Here is a 25,390-nt window from a genome sequence, read left to right as displayed (position 1 = left end):
TCCTAGCCAAACAGGACAATCCCGTCCCCTTCTCCCATCTTAGAGATGGGTATGTGACCCAGTTCTGACCAACGACATGTTGCGGGGGGAGACCTTCTGGGAAAGGTTTTCCCCTTTAAAAGGAGAGGGAGAAGCTAGTGAAATGCCCCCTTAGCCTCTCTTGTATTGGGGAGTTATGCTGCCTGATGTGATGCCTGGAGCTCCTGGAGCCATCTTGTGACTATGAGGGGAAAACCAAGAGAACTGCAGAGAAGCTGACCAGAGCCTGATGTGACTGCTGCCATTAACCACCCAGGAACCACCCACCTCCAGACTTCTTGTTACTTACTCTACGCTTACTGTGTGCCAGGTGCCGTCCTAAGCGCTTTTCATGTCTTAATGCCAGGGTCCCCAACCCCTGGGCCGCGGACCGGCAGCAGTCCGCGGCCTGTTGGGAACCGGGCGGCACAGCAGGAGGTGAGCGGCGGGCGAGCCAGCGAGCGAAGCTTCATCTGCCGCTCCCCGTGGCTCGCATTGCCGCCTGAACCACACCCCGCCCACCCCCCGTCCGTGGAAAAACTGTCTTCCACGAAACCGGTTCCTGGCGCCAAAAAGGTTGGGGACCACTGTCTCAATGGATGAAAGCTGGCTCCACTCCCTGCACCTTCCCATATACCACCCACTATTCAATGCAATATGAGCACGTCTCTGTGAGACAGAGTGACATAACATGTACAGAGCCAAAGAGAACAAAAGGCCTCAAAGCTGGCTCATCCGGTGTCCACAGCCCGCTTGCCCTGGCTCTCCTTACTGCAAGATCCACACTGGGCTGGTGCTCAGGATGCTTCCATCTGATGCCCTCCTGGTCACATTCCACAAAGCCGGCTGACTGGCTCTCCCCCCACCCTTGCCTTTCACCCCCTCACTCACCTCTCTACTCTTACTGCATTGCTTCCCTCTTTCCCTTTTCTCCATCCCTCCAGTGACTGGATTTGAGAGGAAGAGAAATGGAGCACCCCTGCCCTGCCCCCTGCCCCAAACCAAAACTATCTGGAATGACAGTAGATTTTTAAAATCTGGATTTCTATGCAGCGGTTGAGTCCTTAAACATTAGCAATTGGTCTCATCAGCCTGGTTGTACCTCCAAAGCGGGCGTTCTTTTCATGCTGTCCTGTCCCCCCACCCAAACATAAATCTAAGTGGTCCCCAAAGAAAGGGCCCTCTAGCCTCTTCCATGGCTCTGCCTAGGGACTGCTCAGGGTCTGCACCCAGAGGTGTACCGGCCCCTCTTCAGGCCCGCTCAGCAGACCCCACGCATTCCCCCACCTTCATAACTGCCCTTCCCAAGTTTGGAAGGTGGTCACCTTGGCTCAGCCCCGCGGTTCGAGCTCAAAGAACACCACAGGTGTGAACAGTTACACAGACTTTATTTTTCACCCATTGAGCACAGGAAGGTCTGGGCAGGCAGAGGTGTCACCATCACCTCCCCCGGTTCACAGACACAGGCCGTGAGACTTGGTGGTGAGGGAGAAGGGTCCCATCCCTACCGCAGATCGCTATGGGATTATCACGGCGACGCATTTGTTCTCGGTCCTATTTACACCAGGGAGTGTGGAGAGGGTACATTTCTTACACCAAAAATATATACTTTGGAATCTCTAAAACAAAAATATCTCTATCTCTACAGGACACCTACTAGAAAGAAGAACACAGAAAACGAGGGAAATGTACCAGCACCTCAAGCCGTCCCCTTCCGTGGGAAGGTCGCTCTGCTCTCCACCTGACACCATGTGCTTGGGAGGGCAGCCGTATCTAACCAATCAGACAGACAGACAGACACAGATCAACGAGGGGGAGGCTTATCATCTTGGAGGAGTGAATATGGGAGAGAGGCGTGGGGAGGAGGATTTTGGCCTCTTTTGCAAAAGGAGTTAATTGCATATTCAGTTTGGTACTTCTGTTTCCAACATTATTGCACGTGTGAAAAACCTGCATGTTGGAGTCAACTGCAAACCTGCTAAGAGAACCCAAGCTCTGCTGATTTCTGCTGGGCTCGGGAAAGGGCTGTGAGTGGGCTCGTTCTCTCTCAGAAATATTAACGCCATCAGCTAGAAGAAAACTTCTGTATTCTCCAATGCTGAAAGTGGGTTAAAGAAAATGCTATTCTTTTTCTTTCCAGAAGGATCAGAAACCATTCCATTCCCTTTGAGCACAGAATCTTCTAAAAGAATTATGCCTAATGGATGAATCATGCCACTTTCTGAATTTTCCTCTTGAAAAGATTCACGTGACACTCCTTTCCTCTTTCCAAGCTTCAAGCAATCATATAGTTACTTCACACCTCTTTTGGTGGTGAAAATCAGCCTCCTTTCCGATAAAGAAATGTGAACTGAGTCAACTACCCATTCTCTATAATTAATGCAAGACCCCAAGGGCACCAAGAATCATAAAGAGTAGATTTGGCAGAAAAATCCCTTCTATTTGGTTTTGGAATGTCTTTCTCTATTTACACTGAAATATGGATGACCCTGAGGGCTTGAGAATCCTTAGTCCCTCGTCCTAAATAAGGCAAATAACCATAAAGTCTCACCTTTTTGAGAAGCCCCAGAACCGTCCAGCCTCCTCCCCCTCTCACCAGCCCTAACTGGCCGTGGTGGTTAGGACCTCTGACCAAGAACTTCTTCCCTCCAAGGAAAACTTGAAAGACTGAGGAAAAGGCAGAAAGGACGGGAAAGAGTACACGAAAAAGCTGAGTCAGTACAAGGGGGCAGAACTTAGACGCTGTCTCATTTGGCCAGTCAGGGCCAAAAGGAAGGATTTCTACCTTAGGAGGCCTGGCAGCTACAACCAAAAGAAAGTCAAGAAGCCTGAGAACATCCGATGCATGTTGAATGTCCTGCCAGGATATGGCTTGGAAACCTGAGAAGTCTGAGGAAAATGCAGTAGCAAACTAGCAAAGAGTGATTAAAAATCCTCGGAGGTGGTACTAACTCTCCAGCAAAAGGAGACATTTAGAGAAGCTGATTAAGTAGCAGAGAGAACATGCTAAATAGTATGTCTGATGCTGGTTAAAATGAAAGCCACGGGCCCTGGGCTCAAGCCTTCTCCTATGCATCAGGAAAACGTGGAGACTCCGAACATGGACACTGAGGTCGACAGAGAAGCTCCCGGGAGAATTACTGATTCCTCTATTAAGAGAGAAGACTAGAGCACTGAGTAGGTAGAAAATAAAGTCGAACTGGGAATTGTGTTTTTTGAATGACCAGAAACCAGATTCCCCAAACCAGAGACCTCTTGAAGGTCACAGTTGTCAGCCTGAGATGTCAACAAAACCTAAGACTTAGCATATACCAGATTTTTATCAAATATTTATGACTAATTTAAAAGCCAGTCACATCTCAGACAAATAGAAATAGCAACTATTTATAACATCTTTTTAAAATATATGGTTCCCTACCTCTTTACCCCAAAGGCAAATTTATACCAACAAGGAGAGGGGGATAGGAGCTGAGTGCAGTAAAGGCCAGCCCTCCTGATAATCCCATTATCAGAAGTCTGAAATCATATACAGCTACAAAGAACTAGCCTGCATTTCCTGCAACCAGACATGTTGAGCAATTTCACAGCATATTTCTGCTGGCCTTCACCTCCTATCTAAACCAACCCTTCCGTAAGTCATGGGCTAGGACGTAACCCACCCACTTAGTGATGCCAGTTCTTCTGTTTAGAAGCAAGATTCCACTCACCATCATTTTCTTAAATCCCTGGACTCCCTCCCTTTCTACTCTCCACTGCCAGCCTATCAGGGCATTGCCCTGCCAACACTCAAACGACTCCTGAAATTTCCCCTTGTCAGAAAAGAGGTGGACTACTTCTCTGGCCCAAGCAAGCCTGGGCATGGGAATTACCTAACTACCTGCTTTCTACCCCTAAATCAGTTTCTCCTTAATGTTGAGCTTAAACACCTTTTTCTAAGACTAATCTACCTGTATTTGCCCTCAGGCAATCCTATCAGAATAGAGAGGGGAAGCCCTAGGAGGGAGAGGGACCACGTCCTTTTGATGTCCCCACAGCTTAGGTGCACGAGGTTGTTTAGCAGCAGCAATGAAATCTCACGGATACACTCTCGCTTGTTGGTTGACACACGTGCGTACACACACAGGTACATACGCGTGGCTGACGCTCCACCACCAGTCCCAGTTTCCTACCCTAAACACCCGACCCCCGCACCTGACTCTGCAACCCAGAGTCACCAGCCACTGAGCAGGGAAGCAGCCAGGACCGGGGCTGAGGGACGGGTGGGACTCGGCAAAGATAAGAGACGAAGAGTAGGGAACGGTTCCTACCACGAGATGTAGCACAAACGAGGCTGGCTGTTGTTTGAAGAAAATCTAATAGCCTAAAAAGACTGGCACAGCCTTCCAAAGTGGCTAACGTTCCAAAGGCGCAGTAACCTGGGAGGGTCTGGCTCAGGAAGCGCGCTACACAGAGTTAACAAAGACAAGCTCCCCCTCTCAGGAAGCCTGCCCGCACAGGGCATCACAAGACGTCAGCGTGTGAGTAGAGAGATTTTTTCTGAGTGACTCTGTCACGTAGTCCTGTTGCATGATGGATTCTTCCCTGCTGTATTCCTCGTAGCCACGCTGAGGCCAGGGGAACAGGTGAAGCGGTCACCACCCTCCCTATACAGAAGTGGCAGGAAAAGATGGGCGGGGCAAGATGGGGGAAGAAAAGCGGGGGATGTCCTCAGGGAACAGAGAAGATGAAAAAGGAGGCAAGCTCAAGGAAGCAGAGAGGGACAGGGAAAGTCAGCAAGAAAGCTTTTCCCAGTGACAGGTTGCCTTATGATTTTTCTAAATTAGGTAGGTAAACGGGTACAGTGTTACATTTATCCTAAAGTGATAAAATGTGAAGCTTTGGCTCTCAAAGATTTTAATGCCCATGTAGTTCAAAGAAGCATGCCTGTTCCTGTCTGCACCATATGAAAGGATGCCGAGGCTGTCCCTGAAACAACCTTGTGAGTAGAAATCAGACAAGCCAGGAACAATACCCACAATTCAAAGGGATGTCATTTTAATATTTGAAAGCAGCGTGACGTTCAGCCAATAGGCACTGGTATGGCCACACATACTGCTTGTTTACAGCAGGCATCCGTTCTGAGTGGTTGGTGCCCATCCTGTACCAGTTGTTAAATATTTTGAAGATCATCTGTGTATTAAAAGGACTGACTCTAAGAGATAGGGAAATAGGAAAAGGCAGGATTCCTTCAATATCAAAGGTCCTAAGAGTAAGACTACATTAATATATTTATGAGTCTAAGGAATGCAAAATTCAATAAAGTTACGTAGCCAACTCTTCACCTATGAAAGGAGAGCACACCGAGGGACGGTCCCACTGTACAATTATTTTCCAGGATGGAAACTGAACTGATCAGATCCCCTGGGTACCGACATGCTTGCTAGTCACATTCTGTGCACAAAGGAAGGGAAAGTCTATACACAATGGAGCCCAAACCCTCGATATTCATTGCAAAAGAGAAGAGGAGACAGAAACTATAAATATAGTTTTAAACTAAATACCAAAATTAATTTCACCACTTACAGTTCATTTCCCAGTGTGGCTTTTTACATCTGAAAGTCAGAACATCTGCCAACAAAAAAATCCAGGATGATGAAGGTGGTTTGGTCCATTGGGTTGGTGATGGTTTGCTACTAAGGCAGCTAAGGAGACGTTATGTAAGCACTTGGATCTCTCCAGGAATGGAATCAGAGTGTGTTCTCAAGAGACAGCAGCAGGACATGGATGTTTCCACAACATGGCCAATTAAAAAACCTTATCTCCTTTTCTACTCACAAATGACTACATTCAAACCTTTCCCAGATACCTAGAAAGCAGACACTATGACAAATCTTCAGCCTAGGAAGTCCTTCCTGGTGTCTAAACTAATTCCTTCTGTAGCCACTGAAGCTTGTTCTCTTACTCTATCAATGAAGTCAAGAGGAGCTGCTCATCCTCACTCACCACCACTGATTTTCCCCCAGGCCTTTTCCTGTCTGAGCTAAGCAACTTCAATGTCCCTCTTGGCCCTTTCATCATCCAAGGTTCTTGCTGAGCTATGCGGGCTGCTGTTAGGGAGCGATGAAAATGCACCAGGCCGGAGGCATCTTCTGGCTGTGGTGGTGAGCACTGCCAACGCCCAGGGCGCTGACCCTCCTAGGAGCAGACCCTCCTGGTGGCCTCTGGGTCTGACCAGCATCCCCCAGAGCAGGCAACCAAACCAAGGCCCGGGGCTGCCCAGGACCCTGCAGTCACTATGGGACTGGGGAGGCTTCCTTTTCCTCTCCGCTCTCCTCCTACTTCCTCACCCTGTCCTTGAGCAAGAGGGACCTCACTGAGGAAATCCTCAGTGGCAGAATGGATCCATACGGCTCAGCAGGCCAGCAGAGGGTTTCAGAGGAAATGTCTGGCAAATGGGAAGCTGGGTCTTCAGTGGTGGCAGTCCTGAAGAGAAAGAGAAGGAAGAGGAGAAGTACCAACGGGAGGTGGTCTTCTGCTTCCACACTCATACCAGGCAATGCCCTCCGACGCACACCACCAATAACTGAATGCTCGCGTGGCTTGGACAGGACCAAGGACAGGGCCAGACTTGGGCTCGCTTCTTCTCTGAGACACTCGTCATCTTCTCTGTAACCAGAACTTCCCTGTGGCACCTCACGGCCCACATCCTCCATCTCAGCAAAGACTTTTAGTTGAAGAGACTGAATAAAAGTGTTACAATTAGACAAAAAAGGGAACACATGATTCATTCCTGCTTTTAACACAATACTTTGAAGATGTCACCACAATTTGGATCTGGCTATATTTTAAGTTCATTTACAAGTAGACTAGTTCTCAACTAAAAATAACCATGTGCGTTATACATTTCGACAGCTGCCTGGATTTTCCTCTGAAGGAAACAAGATTCTATATTTCACTCACATTCAGTACAGACTTCTTTTAACCCATTCGATGAAATAGCCCATCACTACCACCCACTGGTGGCTGTGACTTTCCAAAGCACATCAGTTTCTCCTCAGAGCAGCTGTATGAGTGAGACAGTTATTATTACCCCCATTTCACAACTGAATAAACCGAGTACCAGAAACAGTGGTCTACCAGGTTACACATGGAATTAATAGCTAAGCCAAGTCCCCTAACCTACCCTACGGCTTTATTTTATTTTTTTAACTAGAAAAGTTGCCTTTAATAAGACCTAAGATTTTACCTTCGGTTATCTGATGACTTAGTGTTTGGACCAAATTATTCATGTAATTTGAGTACATAGCCTACTTCAGTGTAGGCAAAAATGCCTCAAGTCTTTCCATTTTTTTCATTAACCAGATTAAAAATTGATCTATGCTACTGACAAACAATACTCAGAATTTAGTTTCCAAAGTAAGAAAACCGTTACAATTTAATATTTCAAAATCTTTACTTGACAATAATTCTCATTATGGAATAAGTTAAATAGGTTATTAAAGTCTGTATCAATACTATCAACACTATCCAAATATTTTAAGGATTTTCCAGTTTGTGTGGTTGCAATAACCAAAGAGATGCTCTACAGATTTTGAAATGGGAACTAGAAAGAGGATTAAGGGAACAAAACAGATAAAGCAAATTTCCATTCCAAAATAATTCCATCCTGACTTTGGGCCTGGGTAAATGGGCAGCTCAAACCAGCATATCTGCTCAAATAGTTAGAAAACATTTTTGCTTTTCTTAGGCTTATAGCTATTCTGTGGGGTTAGCAACAATCCTAGATGTGCTATTAATGGATAAATTCAGCTTTACAACTAAAACATATTTTACTTTCAACATGATTGCTAGTTTTAAAAGTCAGAAATAAAAATCAGCAATTATACCTCTTTTCCTTTGTGTTTCCAGAATTCATACTGAGAGCTTTCCAGACTGTGGTTTTAGGCATTTCATCAGATATATTAATCTCAGAGGGGTCACATCTGAAATCAATGCTTAGGACAGTCAATGTCAGACATACAAATAAGGTCTACATCTCAGTCTATGATGCCCGCTACCCACCAGAAGGGAAAAGGTGAGGCGTGAGGGAGCTTGTCGCACAGCTCTCGGGAGCACTGGGAACCAGATGGTCGGAATGTCGAGAAGCAAGGTGGCCCGTGAGTCAGAGCTGAGGGCTGGGCCGGGGTGCCGGCTAGCGGCCAGCCCTGCCCCCCACAGTTCTGCTCTCCTTTGAAGGGCCCCTCTGGGGATGCTGGTGACAGCGCTATGATGCCGGAAGTGGCAGCAACAGGAGCTACCACTTAGGGAGCGCTTGCTGTGTGCCAGGCACGGTGCTAAGCACTCTTTGTTCATTTTCTCATTTACATGGCCGGATCTTTTCCATTTGTAGTTTACAAAGGACTGTTACAATATATTATCTTAACTATCACAGTATCAGAGATTATTAACATCCTCATTTTGAATGTGTAGAAACCAAAGCTCATAGGGTTAAGAGATTGTCCAAGGTCAGACGTCAGTAAGTGGAGAATCAAGACCTTGAATCCAGTCCTTGGTCTCCTAGACCCACCCCCTCACCCCCCACCCCGCCAGTACTCTAAACTCTTCCACATGCCAGACTCTCCTTCTAAAAGGCCAAGAGGGGAGGCAGCACCTGCTAGAGAAGGAACATGAGTCCTGCTTTGCCGTAGAGAATGCAAAGCCTATGGCTCCTTTCATGACAACTTACAGAAAGTTTCTTAAAGATCAAAGATTCCATTTCTTTGGGGTAAGTTAAAAAAAATTGAACTCATAGCAACGGAGAGCAGAATGGTGGTTACCAGAGGCTGGGGGGTGGGCGAAAAGGGGAGATACTGATCAAAGGGTACAAACTTTCAGTTATGAGTAAGTTCTGCAGACAATGTAAGGCAGGGTGACTATAGTTAATAATAATGTATTGTACACTTGAAATTGGCTAAGAAAGTAGATCTCAAGTGTTCTCACTACACACAAAAAAGAATGGTAAGTACAGTAAGTGATGGATATGTTGTTAGTTTAATTGTAGTAATCATTTTACATATATATATATAATGTTACACACCTTAAATATATACGATTTTTAGCAGTCATAAATAAATAAATAAATAACCAAAGAAAAGACTTTCCTCATCTCCCCCTCAGTATAAACCACAATCAATTCAATAACTCAGCAGTAAATTATCTAGCATCTAGATAACCCAGATCCCCTCTCTCTTCCTTTTCTGTACCCTCTCCACCTCTGAGCTTCTTTCAGCTTCTGTGTTCCTCTTCCAAAGCGGAAACAAAACACCAGGAATGAAACCGCAAATGGACCAGTTTAGCTTCCTGTGATTTGTGGTGAGCAACAGGTTCAACAGATCAAAGGGCTAAGATCGCTGGCAGAAGTAAGGAATTTGGGGAATCCCAGTTCGGTTCCCCCTTGGCTCCTAGGACTGTAGCCGCCATGAGCCAAGCTGGAAGGGGCTGCCTCTGCCCAGCCCCCAACGGCTTGCCTAAGCATGGGAATTTCATGCCCACCAGGCTGAGAAGCAAAGACTACATCCTATTCACCTTTGGAAGGTGGCAGAGAGAGGCAGAAGGACCACTGGTTTGGGGAGCACATGGGCTCCCGTAGCTCCGTCCTCCTGTGATTCCCAGCACCTGGCATAGTGCCCAATGCATGGTAGGCCCTCACAAAACCGGGAAAGGAATGGTGTTTTCACAGGCTGGAACCGGGAGGCTGAATGTTTAGCTCTTTATACCAGCAGCTGCATTTGTGACACAGCCCCCATCACAAAGCCAGAACATTTACACAACCACCAAAACAGTCAACTCCTTGGGGCTGGGGGAGTCTTACCTGAAACTGTTGTTCTTTCCAGGACTACTTAGTAACTTCCTGCTCTCTAAGGGGAACTTGTCTCCCCCCATTTCTAACATTTTCTCAGCCTCCTGCAAGAAAAGGAGACATTATTTTATCTTAGATCAAATGAAACCAATAGTCTACACCAGCCCATTTTTCAATCACCATAATTTCTACCTAATTTTCTCTCACATTTATTATAAGAGAGTATAATTATGGTCTTTCATAGATCTGACTCACCACAAAAAGAGAGACAACCCAATATCTGTACGTATGGAATAGTATTAAAAAAAAAAAAAAGAACCTGAATCTGAGTAAACCTTTAAATACAACTACCAATTTACTGGAAACATAGGAGACAGAGAACATGTTAAATGATACCAAAAGTTATATTTAGTAAAATCTAAATGGCAGGAAACCCTGTAGGTCAAAGACAAAAAAGACAGGAGGGGAACCCCAAAAGAAATTTTTAAAATATATCAACCAATTGCAATATATGAACCTTACTGGATCCTGATTCAAACGGATGTTTAAAAATAATAATAAGGGGGCTTCCCTGGTGGCGCAGTGGTTGAGAGTCTGCCTGCCAATGCAGGGGACACGGGTTCGAGCCCTGGTCTGGGAAGATCCCACATGCCGCGGAGCGACTGGGCCCGTGAGCCACAACTACTGAGCCTGCGCGTCTGGAGCCTGTGCTCCGCCAACAAGAGAGGCCGCGCTAGTGAGAGGCCCACGCACCACGATGAAGAGTGGCCCCCGCTTGCCACGACTAGAGAAAGCCCTCACACAGAAATGAAGACCCAACACAGCCGTAAAAATAAATTTAAAAAATAAATTAATTAAAATAATAATAATAATAATAATAATAATAAGGCAATTGGGGAACTATTAATACTGACTGTTCTTTCTACCTTTGTATATGTTTGAAATGTTCCACAATAAAATACACACACACACACACACACACACACACACACACAAAATGGAATACTATTCAGCCATTAAAAAAGAAGAAAATCCCACCATTTACAACAACATGAATGAAATTTGAGGGCATTATGCTAAGTGAAATAAGTCAGAGAGAGAAAGACAAATACTGTATAATCTCACTTTCATGTGGAATCTAAAACAACCGAGGTCATAGAAACAGAGAGCAGAAATGCCTGGTGGTTGCCAGCCATAGGGGGCAGGGATGGGTGAAGGTGGCCAATGAGCTGAATAAGTTCTGGGGATATAATATCCAGCATGGTATCTATAGTTAACAATACTCTATTGTATATTTGAAAATTGCTGAGATTAGATTTTAAAATTTCTCAACACACACACACACACACACACACACACACACAAATGTGAGTATGTGAGGTGATACATGTGTTAAGTAACCCTATTGTGGTAATCATTTCACAGTATATACATATATCGAATCATTGCATTGTACACCTTAAACTTACACTATATTATATATCAGTTATATCTCAATAATGCTTGAAAAAATAATACAAGATTTTTAAAATTCAAGATTTTAGGAAAATAATTGCTTTAAAATGAATTTCAAAGGACACTATTTCAGGCACTAACTGTATTTGGAAATACTTTCAGGCTCATTCTTGGACTGGTATTTTCATTTTGCTACACATCCATTCTTTGCACGTATAGGCCACTGATTGAAGGTCCATTGTGTGGATGGCAGATGCCAAGTGCTGAGGGAAATGAGGAAGGACAGAAAGTCCTATGCAAGTTATCTTTGCGAACCACAACAACCCCTGCAGTTAGGTACGTAACAAATACTCTTGGAAGATAATAGGTTTTGTATACTTGTCAAATTAGACCTTTGGGAGAACATGAACCATTTGCTCTGATAATAAGAGTGGATTCCACGTTCATATTCTAAGTGTGAACCTGATGAGTAGACCGTAGACAAACAGAGGGAAAACAACCGGTTATCAAGTCTGAAGATGAAGGACAGACATCAGCTAAGAATATCTTTGGAGTAATCTTCCCCACTCCTAAACATAACCCTTGCGATTCGAGACATGCTGACTTTTCACGTGGCCCTTCCTATGTTCTGTAATTCGAAGCTGCCCCAAAGTCTGCAGTTGGCGCAAGAACCATGACCTCTTCCTCCTTGGCCTTCTTTTTGGCATCATCCAACTTCTTCTTTTTGCTTTCCGGCATGAGATCATCTAACCAGCTCAGCTCCCGCTTAGAGAAACAGAGATCCATGACTTTCCTGACAAAGACCAAGGCCAGAACCTGAAGAAAAATAAAGAAAGTGAATTAAAGGGGCTCATTTCCTCCCTGGAGTTTAAAAGCAAAGTCTTATTTTCACAGCAGACTAGAACATGTCAAGCAAGATCAAACTCATAATAATCATAATATTTGCCTTTACTGAGGCTCTCTGAACCAGATACTAAGTTAAGTGTTTTCTATACAATAGTTTATTTAACTCTCATCATAACAACCTTACAACTTAATGATTCCCTAACTGAACTAATTTAATTCCTTTATTGAAAAGAGGAACACTTCATCGGCAGATGGCCCTAGGAGCTGCCTTCCCCTGGCCTGAGGCCAGCAGGAAGGGCTACCGGGCAGCCTCAGGGTGGCGAACCTCTCCAGGAGATGGCTTTGGTGGGGCCAGCCAAGCTCAAACCAAACATGGGTCACCAGGCGGTGAGAGGGCCTTGAAGGGCCGTCTGGATTTCCTCTGATCCTCTGCCTATACATTTACTCACAAAATCCTTGCTCTATGCCTGCATCATGGATCTCTAGTGATTTTTGTCTCTGCCCTCTGGCCTGGCTTGACACTCATTTTATAAATGAGGAAACTGAGGCCCAGGGAGAGAAAGTGACTTACCTAAAATCTGACAGCTAATTTCCTCAATGGAAACGACCAGGGATCTCAACTGCTGCCCCACTTTCTCCCCATGAGGGCCATTGCAGCCAAAGGAGAACCAATAATAACCCAGAATGACCTGCCTGGACTGACTGGTATTCACCAGCTAAATTGGGTGACTGGACCAGGCATGGAGCAAATCAGGCTAATTAAACTCATTTCTCCCTAATTTCAATGACTATTTTCCAAAAACAGCCAAAATTGATAGTATCCCTTCCAGGAGTTGCCAGGAATTTGCTATTTCTTTAACCAAACACTCAAGCCCTGAACATAACACCCAAATGCAGAACTCTACAGGTATTCTGACAAAATTGAGAAACCCATCAGGAGGGTATATATCTAGGAGATTAGGGGAAAAGAACCCCGAAGATTCCTCACCCTTGAATATTCTCCCAGTAAGACAGAGTTCAAAAGTACCTAAATGAGTACCAGACATTACCCTCATTGGCTTTTCCCTTTTGAGGCCCACCCTTTGGGTAACTTTCAAACAGCCCACTGAAATCTCAGCATCCTCATGACACAGAGTGAGCCAGCGAGAGGAAGGCATCAAGAGGACAAGATGGAACAGTGAGGTGGTCAGGTGGCAAGAATTTCATCATCACCCTGGTTTTAGAAAACAGGTTGTCACCTGTTGCTGAACCACACAGTTCAGCTTTCCTGCTCTCCTTTCCAAAGCACTTGCTTCAGTTAGAAAAGAGGCAAGGATGTCCCAGTCACTTATCAGTGCTAGACCAACCTCTTCCTCTTTCCCAGTGGCTTGAAATGGTGCATTTCCACCACTATAGACACTTCTGATTGCAGCAAGTTCTAAATAGGAACCATATTGCTTTGAGGTAATATGGAAGTTACTGCAAACATGAAGAGTCCTCTCCATGTCAGACACATGAAAGAAAGAGAGAGAGAGAGAAAGAAATTCAGACAGACAGACAGGCAGACTAGTAGCCTTAAAAGTAAACATGGTAAAAAAAAAAAAAAGTAAACATGGTAAACTACTACACACATGCATCCACCCCTCAAGGTCCCCAAAATAATGCTGCTCCTGCAAAGACCGACCAAAAAACAAAAACTCACCATCAATAAAGGATTAATATCCAGAATATATAGAGAACTCCTAAAACTCAACAAGAAAAAGACATACCACCTTATTTTAAAACGGGCAAAGGACTTGAATAGACATTTCTCCAAAGATGATATACAAATAGCCAATAAGCACACGAAAAGATGCTCAACATCACTAATTATTAGGGAAATCAAAACCACAATGAGATACCAACTCACACCCATTAGGATGGCTGTTATCCAAAAAAACCCGCCATGCCACAACATGGATGAACCTTGAAGACGTTATTACGCTAAGCAAAACAAGACAGTCACAAAAGGAAAAATACTGCGATTCCACTCACATGAGGTAACTAGAGGAGTCAAATTCACAGAGACAGAAACTAGAATGGTGCTTTCCAGGGACTAAGGGGAGGGAGAAATGGGGAGTTATTGTTTAATCGGTACAGAGATTCAGTTCTGCAAGATGAAAAACGTTCTGGAGGTGAATGGTGGTGATGGTTGCACAACAATGTGAACGTACTTAATGCCACTGAACTGTACACTTAAATATAGCGAAGACGGTAAGTTTTACGTTATGTATATTTTATCACTGTTTTTTAAAATAAAGAATAATACCTTTTAAAACTCACCATCATTGGAAAGACAATGGCAGCTGGAGATGCCTTGATGACCCAGAGCAGGATGAGGCAGGTCAGCTGGATGAGGGTGAAGAGGTGCACTTTGCGCAGCGGCACGTGCCGAAGGTAGATGAAGTCTGGCTGGTGCTTTGCAGGCATCCCAAAGAGCTTCAGACGATCAAAGAACTGAAAGGAGGGAACTGGCATTTATTTTCAGGTGGTTTCTCCGGGCCTCGGTAATCCCATTCATATCTCTTATATCACCTGCTCCGAAAGGTGGGCAATACCGTTTCTACCTGACAGAAGGGGAAACTGAGTCTCAAAGAGAACAGGTAATTTGCACAAGGTTGGTAAGTGACAGTCAAAATTTGAACCTATCTCTTCTAATTCTGGGTTCAGCTTTCTCTCTCCTCTCCCACGCTGTAGCTCCTGAGAGAGATCTTTCTCAGGGAGTGTTGAAAACAAAATAAGCCAGTGGTATCTTTCTGCTTAAAAGACCAAATCTCTTATTTGTTCTCTGAGGAGTTTGGAGCTTTTCACTGATTATTTAAACTAAAAAGATAGGGACTTCCTTGGTGGCATAGTGGTTAAGACTCTGCGCTCCCAATGCAGGGGACCCAGGTTTGATCCCTAGTCAGGGAACTAGATCCCACATGCATGCCGCAACTAAAAAGTTTGTGTGCCACAACTGAGGAGCCCATGTGCCTCAACTAAGGAGCTGGCAAGCCACAACTAAGGAGCCCACCTGCCACAACTAAGACTCTGCGCAACCAAATAAATAAATAAATAAAATGTTCAAAAAATATATATATTTTTAAAAAAGTAAAAAGATAAAATGAAATCTCATAGGGCTTCCCTGGTGGCACAGTGGTTAAGAATCCACCTGCCAATGCAGGGGACACAGGTTCGAGCGCTGATCGGGGAAGATCCCACATGCCACGGAGCAACTAAGCCCATGTGTCACAACTACTGAGCCTGCGCTCTAGAGCCCGTGAGCCGCAACTACTGAAGCCCACGTGCCTAGAGCCCGTGCTCCGAAACAAGAGAAGCCACCACAATGAGAAGCCCGCACACCACAAAGAAGAGTAGCCCCCACTCGCTGCAACTAGAGAAAGCCCGCGCGCAGCAACAAAGACACAACTCAGACAAGAATAAATAAATAAATTTATTTTTAAAAAAAGGAAATCTCATAACATTCTGGATATAGAAAATATGACCATCTTATATAATAAAAAGAAAACAGAGTCCCAAAGAGATTAAATAACCTGCCCAGGAGTTGGAGGAATCAGGCTCCCTGACTTCAGACTATACTACGAAGCTACAATGATCAAAACAGTATGGTACTGGCACACAAAACAGAAATATAGATCAAACAGAACTCGGCAGAAAGTCCAGAGATAAACCCACGCACCTGTGGCCACCTAATCCATGACAAAGGAGGCAGGAGTATATAATAGAGAAAAGACAGTTTCTTCGTAAGTAGTGCTGGGAAAACTGGACAGCTACACGTAAAAGAATGAAATTAGAACACTCCCTGACACCATACACAAAAATAAACTCAAAATGGATTAAAGACCTAAATGTAAGGCCAGATACTATAAAGCTCTTAGAGGAAAATATAGGCAGAACACTCTTTGACATAAATCACAGCAAGATCTTTTTCGATCCACCACCTAGAGTAACGAAAATAAAAACAAAAATAAATAAATGGGACCTAATTAAACTTAAAAGCTTTTGCACAGCAAAGGAAACTATAAACAAAACGAAAAGATAACCCTCAAAATGAGAGAAAATATTTGCAAATGAAGCGACTGACAAGGGATTAATCTCCAAAATATACAAATAGCTCACGCAGCTCAATATCAAAAAAACAAACAACCCAATCAAAAAATGGGCAGAAGACCTAAATAGAGATTTCACCAAAGACATACAGATGGCCAAGAGGCACATGAAAAGATGCTCAACATCACAAATTATTAGAGAAATGCAAATCAAACCTACAATGAGGTATCACCTCACACCGGTCAGAATGGCTGTCATCAAAAAATCTACAAACAATAAATGCTGGAGAGGGTGTGGAGAAAAGGGAACCCTGCTGCACTGTTGGTGGGAATGCAAATTGGTACAGCCAGTATGGAGAACAGTATGGGGGTTCCTTAAAAAACTAAAAATAGAGCTACCATGTGACCCAGCAATCCCACTCCTAGGCATATACCTGGAGAAAACCATAATTCGAAAGGATGCATGCACCTCGATGGTCACTGCAGCTCTATTTACAACAGCCAGGACATGGAAGCAACCTAAATGTCCATTGACAGAGGAATGGATAAAGAAGATGTGGTATATATATATATATACAATGGAATATTACTCAGCCATAAAAAGGAACAAAATAGTGCCATTTGCAGAGATGTGGATGGACCTAGAGACTGTCACACAGAGTGAAGTAAGTCAGAAAGAGAAAAACAAATATCGTATAATATCGCTTATATGTGGAATCTAGAAAAATGGTATAGATGAACTTATTTGCAAAGCAGAAATACGAGTCACAGATGTAGAGAACAAACTTATGGTTACTAAGGCGGGGGCGGGGTGGGATGAAATGGGAGATTGGGATTGACATACATGCACTACTATGTATAAAATAGATAACTAATGAGAACCTACGGTAGAGCACAGGGAACTCTACTCAGTGATCTGTGGTGACCTAAATGGGAAGGAAATCTAAAAAAGAGTGGATATATGTATACATATAGCTGATTCACTTTGCTGTACAGCAGAAACAAACACAACATTGTAAAGCAACTCTACTCCAATAAAAATTAATTTTAAATAAATAAATAACCTGCCCAAAGTCACATTAGAACTCAGTGTATAAGAGTGACCACTAGGGCTTCCCTGGTGGCGCAGTGGATAAGACTCCACACTCCCAATGCAGGGGGCCTGGGTTCAATCCCTGGTCAGGGAACTAGAGCCCACATGCGTGCTGCAACTAAGAGGTTGCATGTCGCAACTAAGAGATTGCATGCCGCAACTAAGGGGCCAGCGAGCCACAGCTAAGGAGCCTGCCTGCCACAACTAAGACTCAGTGCTACCAAATAAATAAATAAATAAATATTTTTTAAAAAAAAGAGAGAGTGGGAATGATTAAAAAAAAAAAAAAAAGAGTGACCACTAGACATTGTAAAATAACAAAGAGGAACGAGCCACCAGTATAAGAAGTGGCTAAATTATCAAATTATCTGGGTACCCAAGTTAGCTCCTGATTCTCTCTGTTCAAAGGACTCAGAGGAATGAGTTGATAGATGGGAAAAGGCAGAGCGTGACAGGAAGTAATACCTGCTTACCTGGAGCAGCTCCCACGACTCCCCAATCTCTTCACCAATGTACCCCCAGTTAAACCCGCCCCCCCGCCTCACACTTTAGCCTGGCACTAAACCTAGTGTTGTCCATGTGTGGAAGCCAGTTTAGTTCTTGACCAACCTTTCAGATCTAAGTTTACCAGCATCTGACAAAATGTGTTTAATACGTGCCTGATAATTGTCTGTTGAATAACTGACGAATGACTGGAACCATGACATTGAGTCAGGCCACCCTGAAAGTCTCTGTGCACTCATGCCAACATGACCCTATTTTGCCCAATGTCCAAAGAAATGTCTAAAATAGCTGAAGCAGCAAGACTAGGAAATGGTTTCTCAAGAACTGGTTTGTGCTCCCCTAGGGAGGCTGTCTTTCCCTGGTCAGGACAGGTGAGCTCACCAAGAGAAGACATTGCCTGGCTGAACCATGAAATACCTGAATTCCCTGTAGTGAAGACACTCCCATGTAGAGGAAAACTCCATAGAGTACCGGCATCGGGATAAACTGAAGACGAAAGGGCAGAAAGGGCAGAAATTAAATTTGGTATCATAGCACACTCAAGATTATATAAACTTCCAAATCTCCAAGAAAGAAGCAAAGTCACAAAATCACTGCATAGATGCTGCATTCGTTTCTGCTGCCTTTACATGATTTAGAAGTAGAAGCAAAAACAGAAGCTGACAATGATAAAAATCATTTTGTTCTGAAATGAAACGATTACACGTAAGTGTAATCTGGTCCTGGTTAAATCATAGGTCTCACATCTTCTCCCCATCTGGCTCTTCCTCCTCCAGGGAAATGGGCACACACACACACACACACACACACACACACACAAACACACACACACACACACATCTCTTTTACAGAACTGAAACCTTTTAAATCTTTTCTAGTCGCAGAATCATCTCCTCAGGGATTTGGTGTATTTTAATACAGACTAATAACGTTTGCTTTTTTACTAACCAGAGACTTGAGGGCAGGAGTAGGGAGGTTATCTTATCAGCGAAGGAATAATTTGGGGAGAAATATCAACATTACTCTACTGCACTTGAATATACATACACACTTACCACATTATATCAATCTAGGTAATTTTCAGAGCAACTTTATGAGGCAGAGTAATGAGGCCTATGGAATCAAGGCAAGGAAAGTCTTGTTGCAAAGACTAAACTCGACTTGCTTTTATTCTGAGGCTAAAGAACATTCCCAAACATAATTCTTCTTTGAACTAGAAAATCCCCACTGGATTTTACGTTGCTCCAGCTCTAGAGTGAGTAGACATCTCAATTTGGTGCTAACCTGGTTGGAAGAACTATTGAATGGTTTCCTAAAAGAATCCCCCTGAGACAGTTACAGGAAGGCCAGGCAGTGCCCACCACCAGGCCTCCATGGTTACATTCCCAGAGGAGCAGCGACCTTTGGGCTCCTCCAGATGGCACCTAGACCGGAGGCACCTAGGGCTGGGGAGAGAGAGGGGAGAAGCAGGCAGGGCCATGAGGAGGGTTGGCAAGATTAAGTGGAAGGTAAGAGGACAGGAAGATGGTTCAGAATCCTTTCCCACCTCTCCCACTTCTCACCCTTAAATAGCATTTGCAGTGCAGGCTGAGGTGGTTGACAGTTCATCAAAAAGAGGGAGAAGGAGGCAAAGGAGATAAGTGAGTGCTCCAGAATGGTTGGGGCTTGCAGATAGAGCTTTCCTTTTTATTCCATTTTTCCCAGATGCAGGTCTTACACCCACCAAAAAAATTTTTTTTCTCATTTTCAAGGTGGCTCCATCTGTCCAAAAATCCTCTTTTCACCCACATGTCACACCAGCCACTGCCCATTTTTCTGTTCCACTTCACAGAAAAAAACCTCTTGAAAGAGTTGTCTGCCCACATGCACATGCCCTTTACTTCCTCACCACCTATTTACTCTTCGGCCCCTGTCATTCGGCTTCTGCTCTATTGTTCCAATGAATCTGCTCTTGTCAAGTCCCGTTAGGCCTCCATGTTGCCAGACCCAATGGCCTTGATTTAGTCTTCATCTTTCCAGACAGTTTCTGACCAATCACTCCCCTTGCTTGGCTTCCCTGACATCACGGCCTCCTGGTGTCCCCCCTCCGCCGCTGGCAGCTCCTCTGAGTCTCTGTTGCTACCTCCTCCTCTACCCAACTTCTAAATATCGGCTCTCGCCACGATAGTGAGAGGCCCGCGCACCACGATGAAGAGTGGCCCCCGCTTGCCGCAACTAGAGAAAGCCCTTGCACAGAAACGAAGACCCAACACAGCCAAAACTAAATAACTAAATAAATAAAATTAAATATCGGCTCTCCTTAGACTCTGCTCTTCTCTCTAGTCCTCCTCTTTTATATCTACCTTTCTCCCTCATCCACTCCTTTGGCTTTCAATACCACCGATGTGCTGTTGACTCCCACATTTATATTTTTAGTCCAGAAACCTCCTCTAGCCTCTTCACTCAGATGCCTCCCCGACATCTCACTCAAATCTGACCACTGCCCACCCCTTACAAAATCACTTCCTCCTTCGTACAGTCTTCTCCCTCTTAAATGCCACCACTCTCAACACAGATGGTCAAGTCAGAAACCCAGCAGGCATTTTGATTTTTCCATTTTCCTCACCCCATTCCATACCCAGTCGACCAGCAAGACCTTTGGATCTCCTCCAAGATATCTATGCATCCCTACTACCAACCTCCTCATCCAAGCCACCATCCTCTCTCACCTGTAATAGACTCACCGGTCTCTCTGCCTCTATTTTTCCTCAACCCTAAAAACTTATTCTCTAGATACCAGCCAGAGAGTCTTTTCAAAATACTAAACGGATCACGTCCCTCTCCTGTTAAAACCCGTCGAAGGTTACCTTTACCAGTGTCAGCGAGGCCCTGCATGATCTGCCCCTGCCCACTCTTCAATCTCATCTCAGTGCTCTTGCCTTAACTCAACACCCTTGAGCCCCCGTGTCTCCTAGGACACATATCACTATTTCCCACCTCAGGGCCTGTCTAGACTGCTTTTCTCCCTTCCCCCATGCCCTCTCCCACCATCCATGGCATGGCTGGCTCCATCTCATCTTAAATACCATCTCCTTAGAGAGGCCTTCTCTGACCACAGTAACTAAAACACCTCCCCTTAATTCTCTAGAGTACCACAGAGCACTATATATTACCTTTCATCACATATCATATTCTGTAATTACCGTGTTTGCTTTCTTAACTAACTTTCTTAACTACATCTTATCTGTCTTATCCCACTAGAATAAATTCCTTCAGGGCAGGTATTTGTATGTGTATCTGTTTGCCGTAGTGCTGTATTCCCAGCACCTAACAGGATTCCTGGCACCAATCAGGCACTCAGTATTTACCTAATGAATGAATGAACGGTTACCTTTAATATAGCTGTCATGAAGACTGAGCAGCCCATCAGCACAAAGATCATAAGGCCTGTTACTCTCTGTTCTCGGATACCCAAGAATTTGGGCTGTTCTCCAGGGGCAGAGCACTCAGATTCCAGTTTGAGGCTGTTCACATGTGTGATGGACAGGACAGTTGCAGCCACAAACCAGGGCAGGCCCATGATGGAGCAGACACCCAGCATGACGGCCACCATCAGCAGGTCCAGGTGGTAGCCACATCCTTTCTGTGGGGAAACAGAGTCTCCGTCACCATCAGTGGGCTGGCTGTAGTGGGACATAGGACAGTGAGCTAAGAGTCTCAGGCCCAAAGCAGGAAGGAGTGTATGGATAAGAAGGAAGGGGTCCAGAGATTCCAGCAGAGTCTTCCAGCCCCTCCTGGTTTGGAGGGAACAGAGAAGAAAGAGAAACCTTAGCTGGTCTTACACATGCCGATATCCAATTTTTATTCAAGTGCCCCCAGATCTCACCCTGAGTCTCACATATTCAAAGATTCATCCTTTCTTGGCAGAGTAAGCAGAGACCAAGCCACATCTTGACCATTCTAGAGGGTAGACCCTACAGGAGTCAGAGATAAACAGGTTCCTACAAACACTCCCCATTCCTTGCCAAGTCTGGATGTTGCCTACTCTAGGGAAGAAAGGAATAGAGATGAGGCATGAAGCCTCTCGCTAATAAATGTACTGGCACCAACCCTACCTCCTAGAATCCTTGGGCTCAAGGTTCAGTCTGGAAACCTCAATAATGGACATCAATGAGAGAATACCTGTTTCTAGGAACCAGTGGCCCAAGCCCTGACCTGAACATCAGGAACATAAGCCCGACCCAGACCATGTGGCTACATGGGGACCACCAGGAATTCTGCCCACCAACCTCCCTCACAGGTTTGAGAGAAGAGTAATGGACTCCAAGCTTCCTTCACAGCATACAATCATGCTCTACCCTAGTTTCATCTCCAAACCAATCTTTGTCATTAATGGAGGGATTGGAAACCCCTGGAAACCCCATATGAGCTCCTTCCACGATTGATTTTATCCAGGTTCTACAGTTCCTGACCTAAACAGGCTTACCCTAAATTTAAAAAAAATATAATAGGCTGCCATTATTAGTCCTTCTAGGTCAGAACTTCTTGTTACCTTGAGTTTGTGTTCCTTCCTGTTAATGATGACAGCTGTGATCTGCTGGTCCATGAATATCAAGATAGTGCAGAGAAGAGCTGGGATAACTGCAGCTACCACAGTCCACCAGGGATTGGGGCCAATGGGACTAATAATCCACCCTCGATCATCCCGTGTTGGCTAAAGGGAAAAAAACAAGATTTTTGTATTTTAAGTTAACTATAGTCATTAGGGCAAAACAGATCAAACTGAATCACAACAACCACATTTCTTTTTATTCCTGAATGAGAATCCTTTAAAAAAAAAAAAAAAAAAAGCATGGCATACAGGAAATCTATGGCCTTGTTCCAAATCCCCTTTTGAAAGAGTCAGTCCTCAATTGTCAACTTCTTATGGAATATTCATTACTACTTCACTTCCTTCCCCTACTCTCCAAACCCCTGTGTACAGAAAAAGTGACTTTATCTCAACATTAGCCCAAGTAAAATATAATTAACAACAAAATCTGTTGTCAAAAAAGAATTTAACGACTTCCAAAGACAAATATAAATAACTTTGATTATCCTCCTCACTGCTCCCCTCCAGAAGCCGTATAATGTATGTCTACAGAACAAATAAAGGCAACGTAGAGCCAGTTGCATGGAATTTCAGGGGACTGGTCCAAGGACCTCTTCCCATCAGCAGTGAAACAGGGGTCCAGGCACTAAAGACTTGAGAAAGGAGCCCAAGACTGCTGAACTTGGGGACTTGTGTGATCTAGGACTCTCTCCGATGTCCCTGTAAGACCACTGTTCATAAACCTTATTTGGGTGTTTGTAAAATTCCTAAACTCTCCTAGATCTCAAAAAAATGCTAAGGTACTCTGAGGAAGAAAAGTTCACTTTGTTTGGCGAGTAGTGATGGAGGATAAAAGGCCAGGGGTACGAATTGGCCCAGAATTCACCAAAACTCAATGAACAAAGCAAAGACTATCACATCCAAAGTATTTGTCCCATATTGGTTATGACTCTAGGATTCAAAGACTCTTCAGTAATGTCACCAAGTCTCAAATTATGAATAGCTTAGGTTCTGAAAGTTTACAGAATCTGTGTTTCCTTAGTAACAATGTTCTAAGTGGTAGTTAAATTGTTAGGTCAACACAAAAACTTATTAAACCCTGACTGACATTACCCCATCAGTAATAGTACTAGCCTTCAGATTGGGTCTTGGTCACTGGGGGCCATGTGGTGTAACAGGGAAGAAGAGAAGGAAGAAAATTTCTTCTCTGCTTCCTGAAAGTGAGGCCTGCCAATGAGCAACACTTTCTTTGACATTCTCCCATTTCCCCTCTCGTCTCTCCTGCCTCCCAGAGGCCTTCTTCCCAGACGTCCCAGAAATTCAGTGCCTTCTGACTATCTTAAGCCTACCCGTCAGGGAACATTTCCAGGGATTGCTTAATGCTCCCAGATTAGTTATTTTTACACAAAATCCATTCCTCCCGCAGGGTCGACCTCAGCCAGGTATTAGAGAAAAAGCTGACTGCACTCATTCACACAAAGGTGAGAATGACATATTCTAGGACGTATATATTTTTAAAGAGGGTGTTTTTTAATCCCTCAATTTCTAACTGGTGGCATTTCAGTGAATTGAACAAAATAAAATTTAAAATTTTCAAGCAATATGGGAAAAGGTATTTTTAACCAGGCCTACTTCAGAGAGAGAGAGAGAAAGGGAAGACGAAGGCCGACTGTGCCGGGTGTTTACAAGATAACGGCCTACGTTCCGGCTCCCTCCTCCTCCCCAGCCTCCCCCATTCTCTCCTCTCCTGGCTCCTCTCCGGTCCCTGGGTTTTCTCTCCTCTCCACCCTGTGGGGACCTAGGGAACTGAGCTCAGCTCTTCCATCTTCTCGGTTTCCTCAGTTAGTGCCCCCAAATTGAAATAGATTTGGAGTCCCCATGTTTTGATCATTTGTTTTACTTTTTTGTATTGGTTTTTGGATAAACAGTATAGATTATAGAGAGATATACAAACAATGAATTAGGGTTGAAGAGGTGTCACGATTACTCTGGTAGGGGCCCTAGACTGAGAATGAAGCTCCTGGGCCAGCTCACCTCCTCATAGGGCAAGATTCTTGAGGGGCGGGACAGAGGCCTACAAAGAGTCTTTTCATCTTTCCTGATACCCTTATACGGCTGATGCTCAATGAAGTGCTGTTAACCAGACTTGTTCCAGAGACTCATATTTCCACAGTCTCTGGTATATATTTACGTAAATATGCATATTCCATTGTTTTAAAGCTTCACATATTAAAAACAATAAGTAGCACTAATGAAAATAAAGAATACCTTTCACTCATTAAACAACGTTAGATTTTCTGACTTTTCTGACTTGAACTCAGCCAAGCCTGAAGAGTTTGCTTTTCTGAATGGTGAGGCATGAGGAGCAACGTTCAGATTTAGAGGACTAAAAAATTCATGATCAGGATGGGGAAAGGCCTTTGAAATAACTTGGGACCAGATTCTATGAAACTACGTAAGGGCATCAAGTACCCTGAGATCTGTTTACCTTGAACACACTGGGAACCTGAAGCTTTGGTGATGGGATTCCAATCAAAAAATCAACAATCACCATGGTGAAGATAGTGAGGAAAACAGCAAAGTCACTCACCATGGAGCGGACCTGGCACAAGAAAGGATTGGAGATGTGTTTCAGTAGGTTAAATACGATAGAAAAGACTCAGGTGTTAAAAGGCTTAAACATCCTCAGAAGAATGCTTTAATTTTATGGTTCAATTAATACAAGCATTTTTAAACAACAGGACACTGTTAACATGCCCAAATTCATCCTCAAAGTGTGGATAGGATGGGAGAGAATGAATCCTCTGACAAACTCTACCGGAACCCACTCCAAACTCTGAGGAGTTCTGTTTAGAGCATCTAGGCCAAGCATTTAGAGAACAGTTCTGAGAACTTGGGATAAGATTTCCTGGGACCAGCAAGGTCCAGCTGTGCCAGCCAAGAACCTCTCAGCAGCACTACTCCTCTTCTCTCTCAGACCCAACATCGAGTCCATCTGCAAGTCCTGTTGGCTCTGC

At 44.2% G+C, this 25,390-nt stretch overlaps 1 protein-coding gene across 1 annotated transcript in view; it reads right to left on the bottom strand.

The window, feature by feature from the left end:
• Positions 1-5,579: 5,579 nt before the first annotated feature.
• Positions 5,580-25,390, bottom strand: part of SLC4A8 (solute carrier family 4 member 8) — an 86,625-nt gene continuing 66,814 nt past the window's right edge. Inside the window, exons 17-25 of the mRNA XM_068561875.1 lie at positions 24,862-24,975; positions 22,335-22,496; positions 21,174-21,425; positions 18,221-18,289; positions 14,438-14,611; positions 11,969-12,106; positions 9,848-9,939; positions 7,884-7,979; positions 5,580-6,737 (exon numbers count right to left, since the gene is read on the bottom strand). Coding sequence (XP_068417976.1) covers positions 6,725-6,737; positions 7,884-7,979; positions 9,848-9,939; positions 11,969-12,106; positions 14,438-14,611; positions 18,221-18,289; positions 21,174-21,425; positions 22,335-22,496; positions 24,862-24,975 — 1,110 coding nt within the window. The 3' untranslated portion in view covers positions 5,580-6,724. The remainder of the gene's footprint in view (positions 6,738-7,883; positions 7,980-9,847; positions 9,940-11,968; positions 12,107-14,437; positions 14,612-18,220; positions 18,290-21,173; positions 21,426-22,334; positions 22,497-24,861; positions 24,976-25,390) is intronic.

The sequence above is a fragment of the Eschrichtius robustus genome, chromosome 13, assembly GCF_028021215.1.
Source record: "Eschrichtius robustus isolate mEscRob2 chromosome 13, mEscRob2.pri, whole genome shotgun sequence".
NCBI lineage: Eukaryota > Metazoa > Chordata > Mammalia > Artiodactyla > Eschrichtiidae > Eschrichtius > Eschrichtius robustus.
Note: the sequence above shows the minus strand (reverse complement) of the source record. Positions and strands in the feature narration are given on the sequence as shown.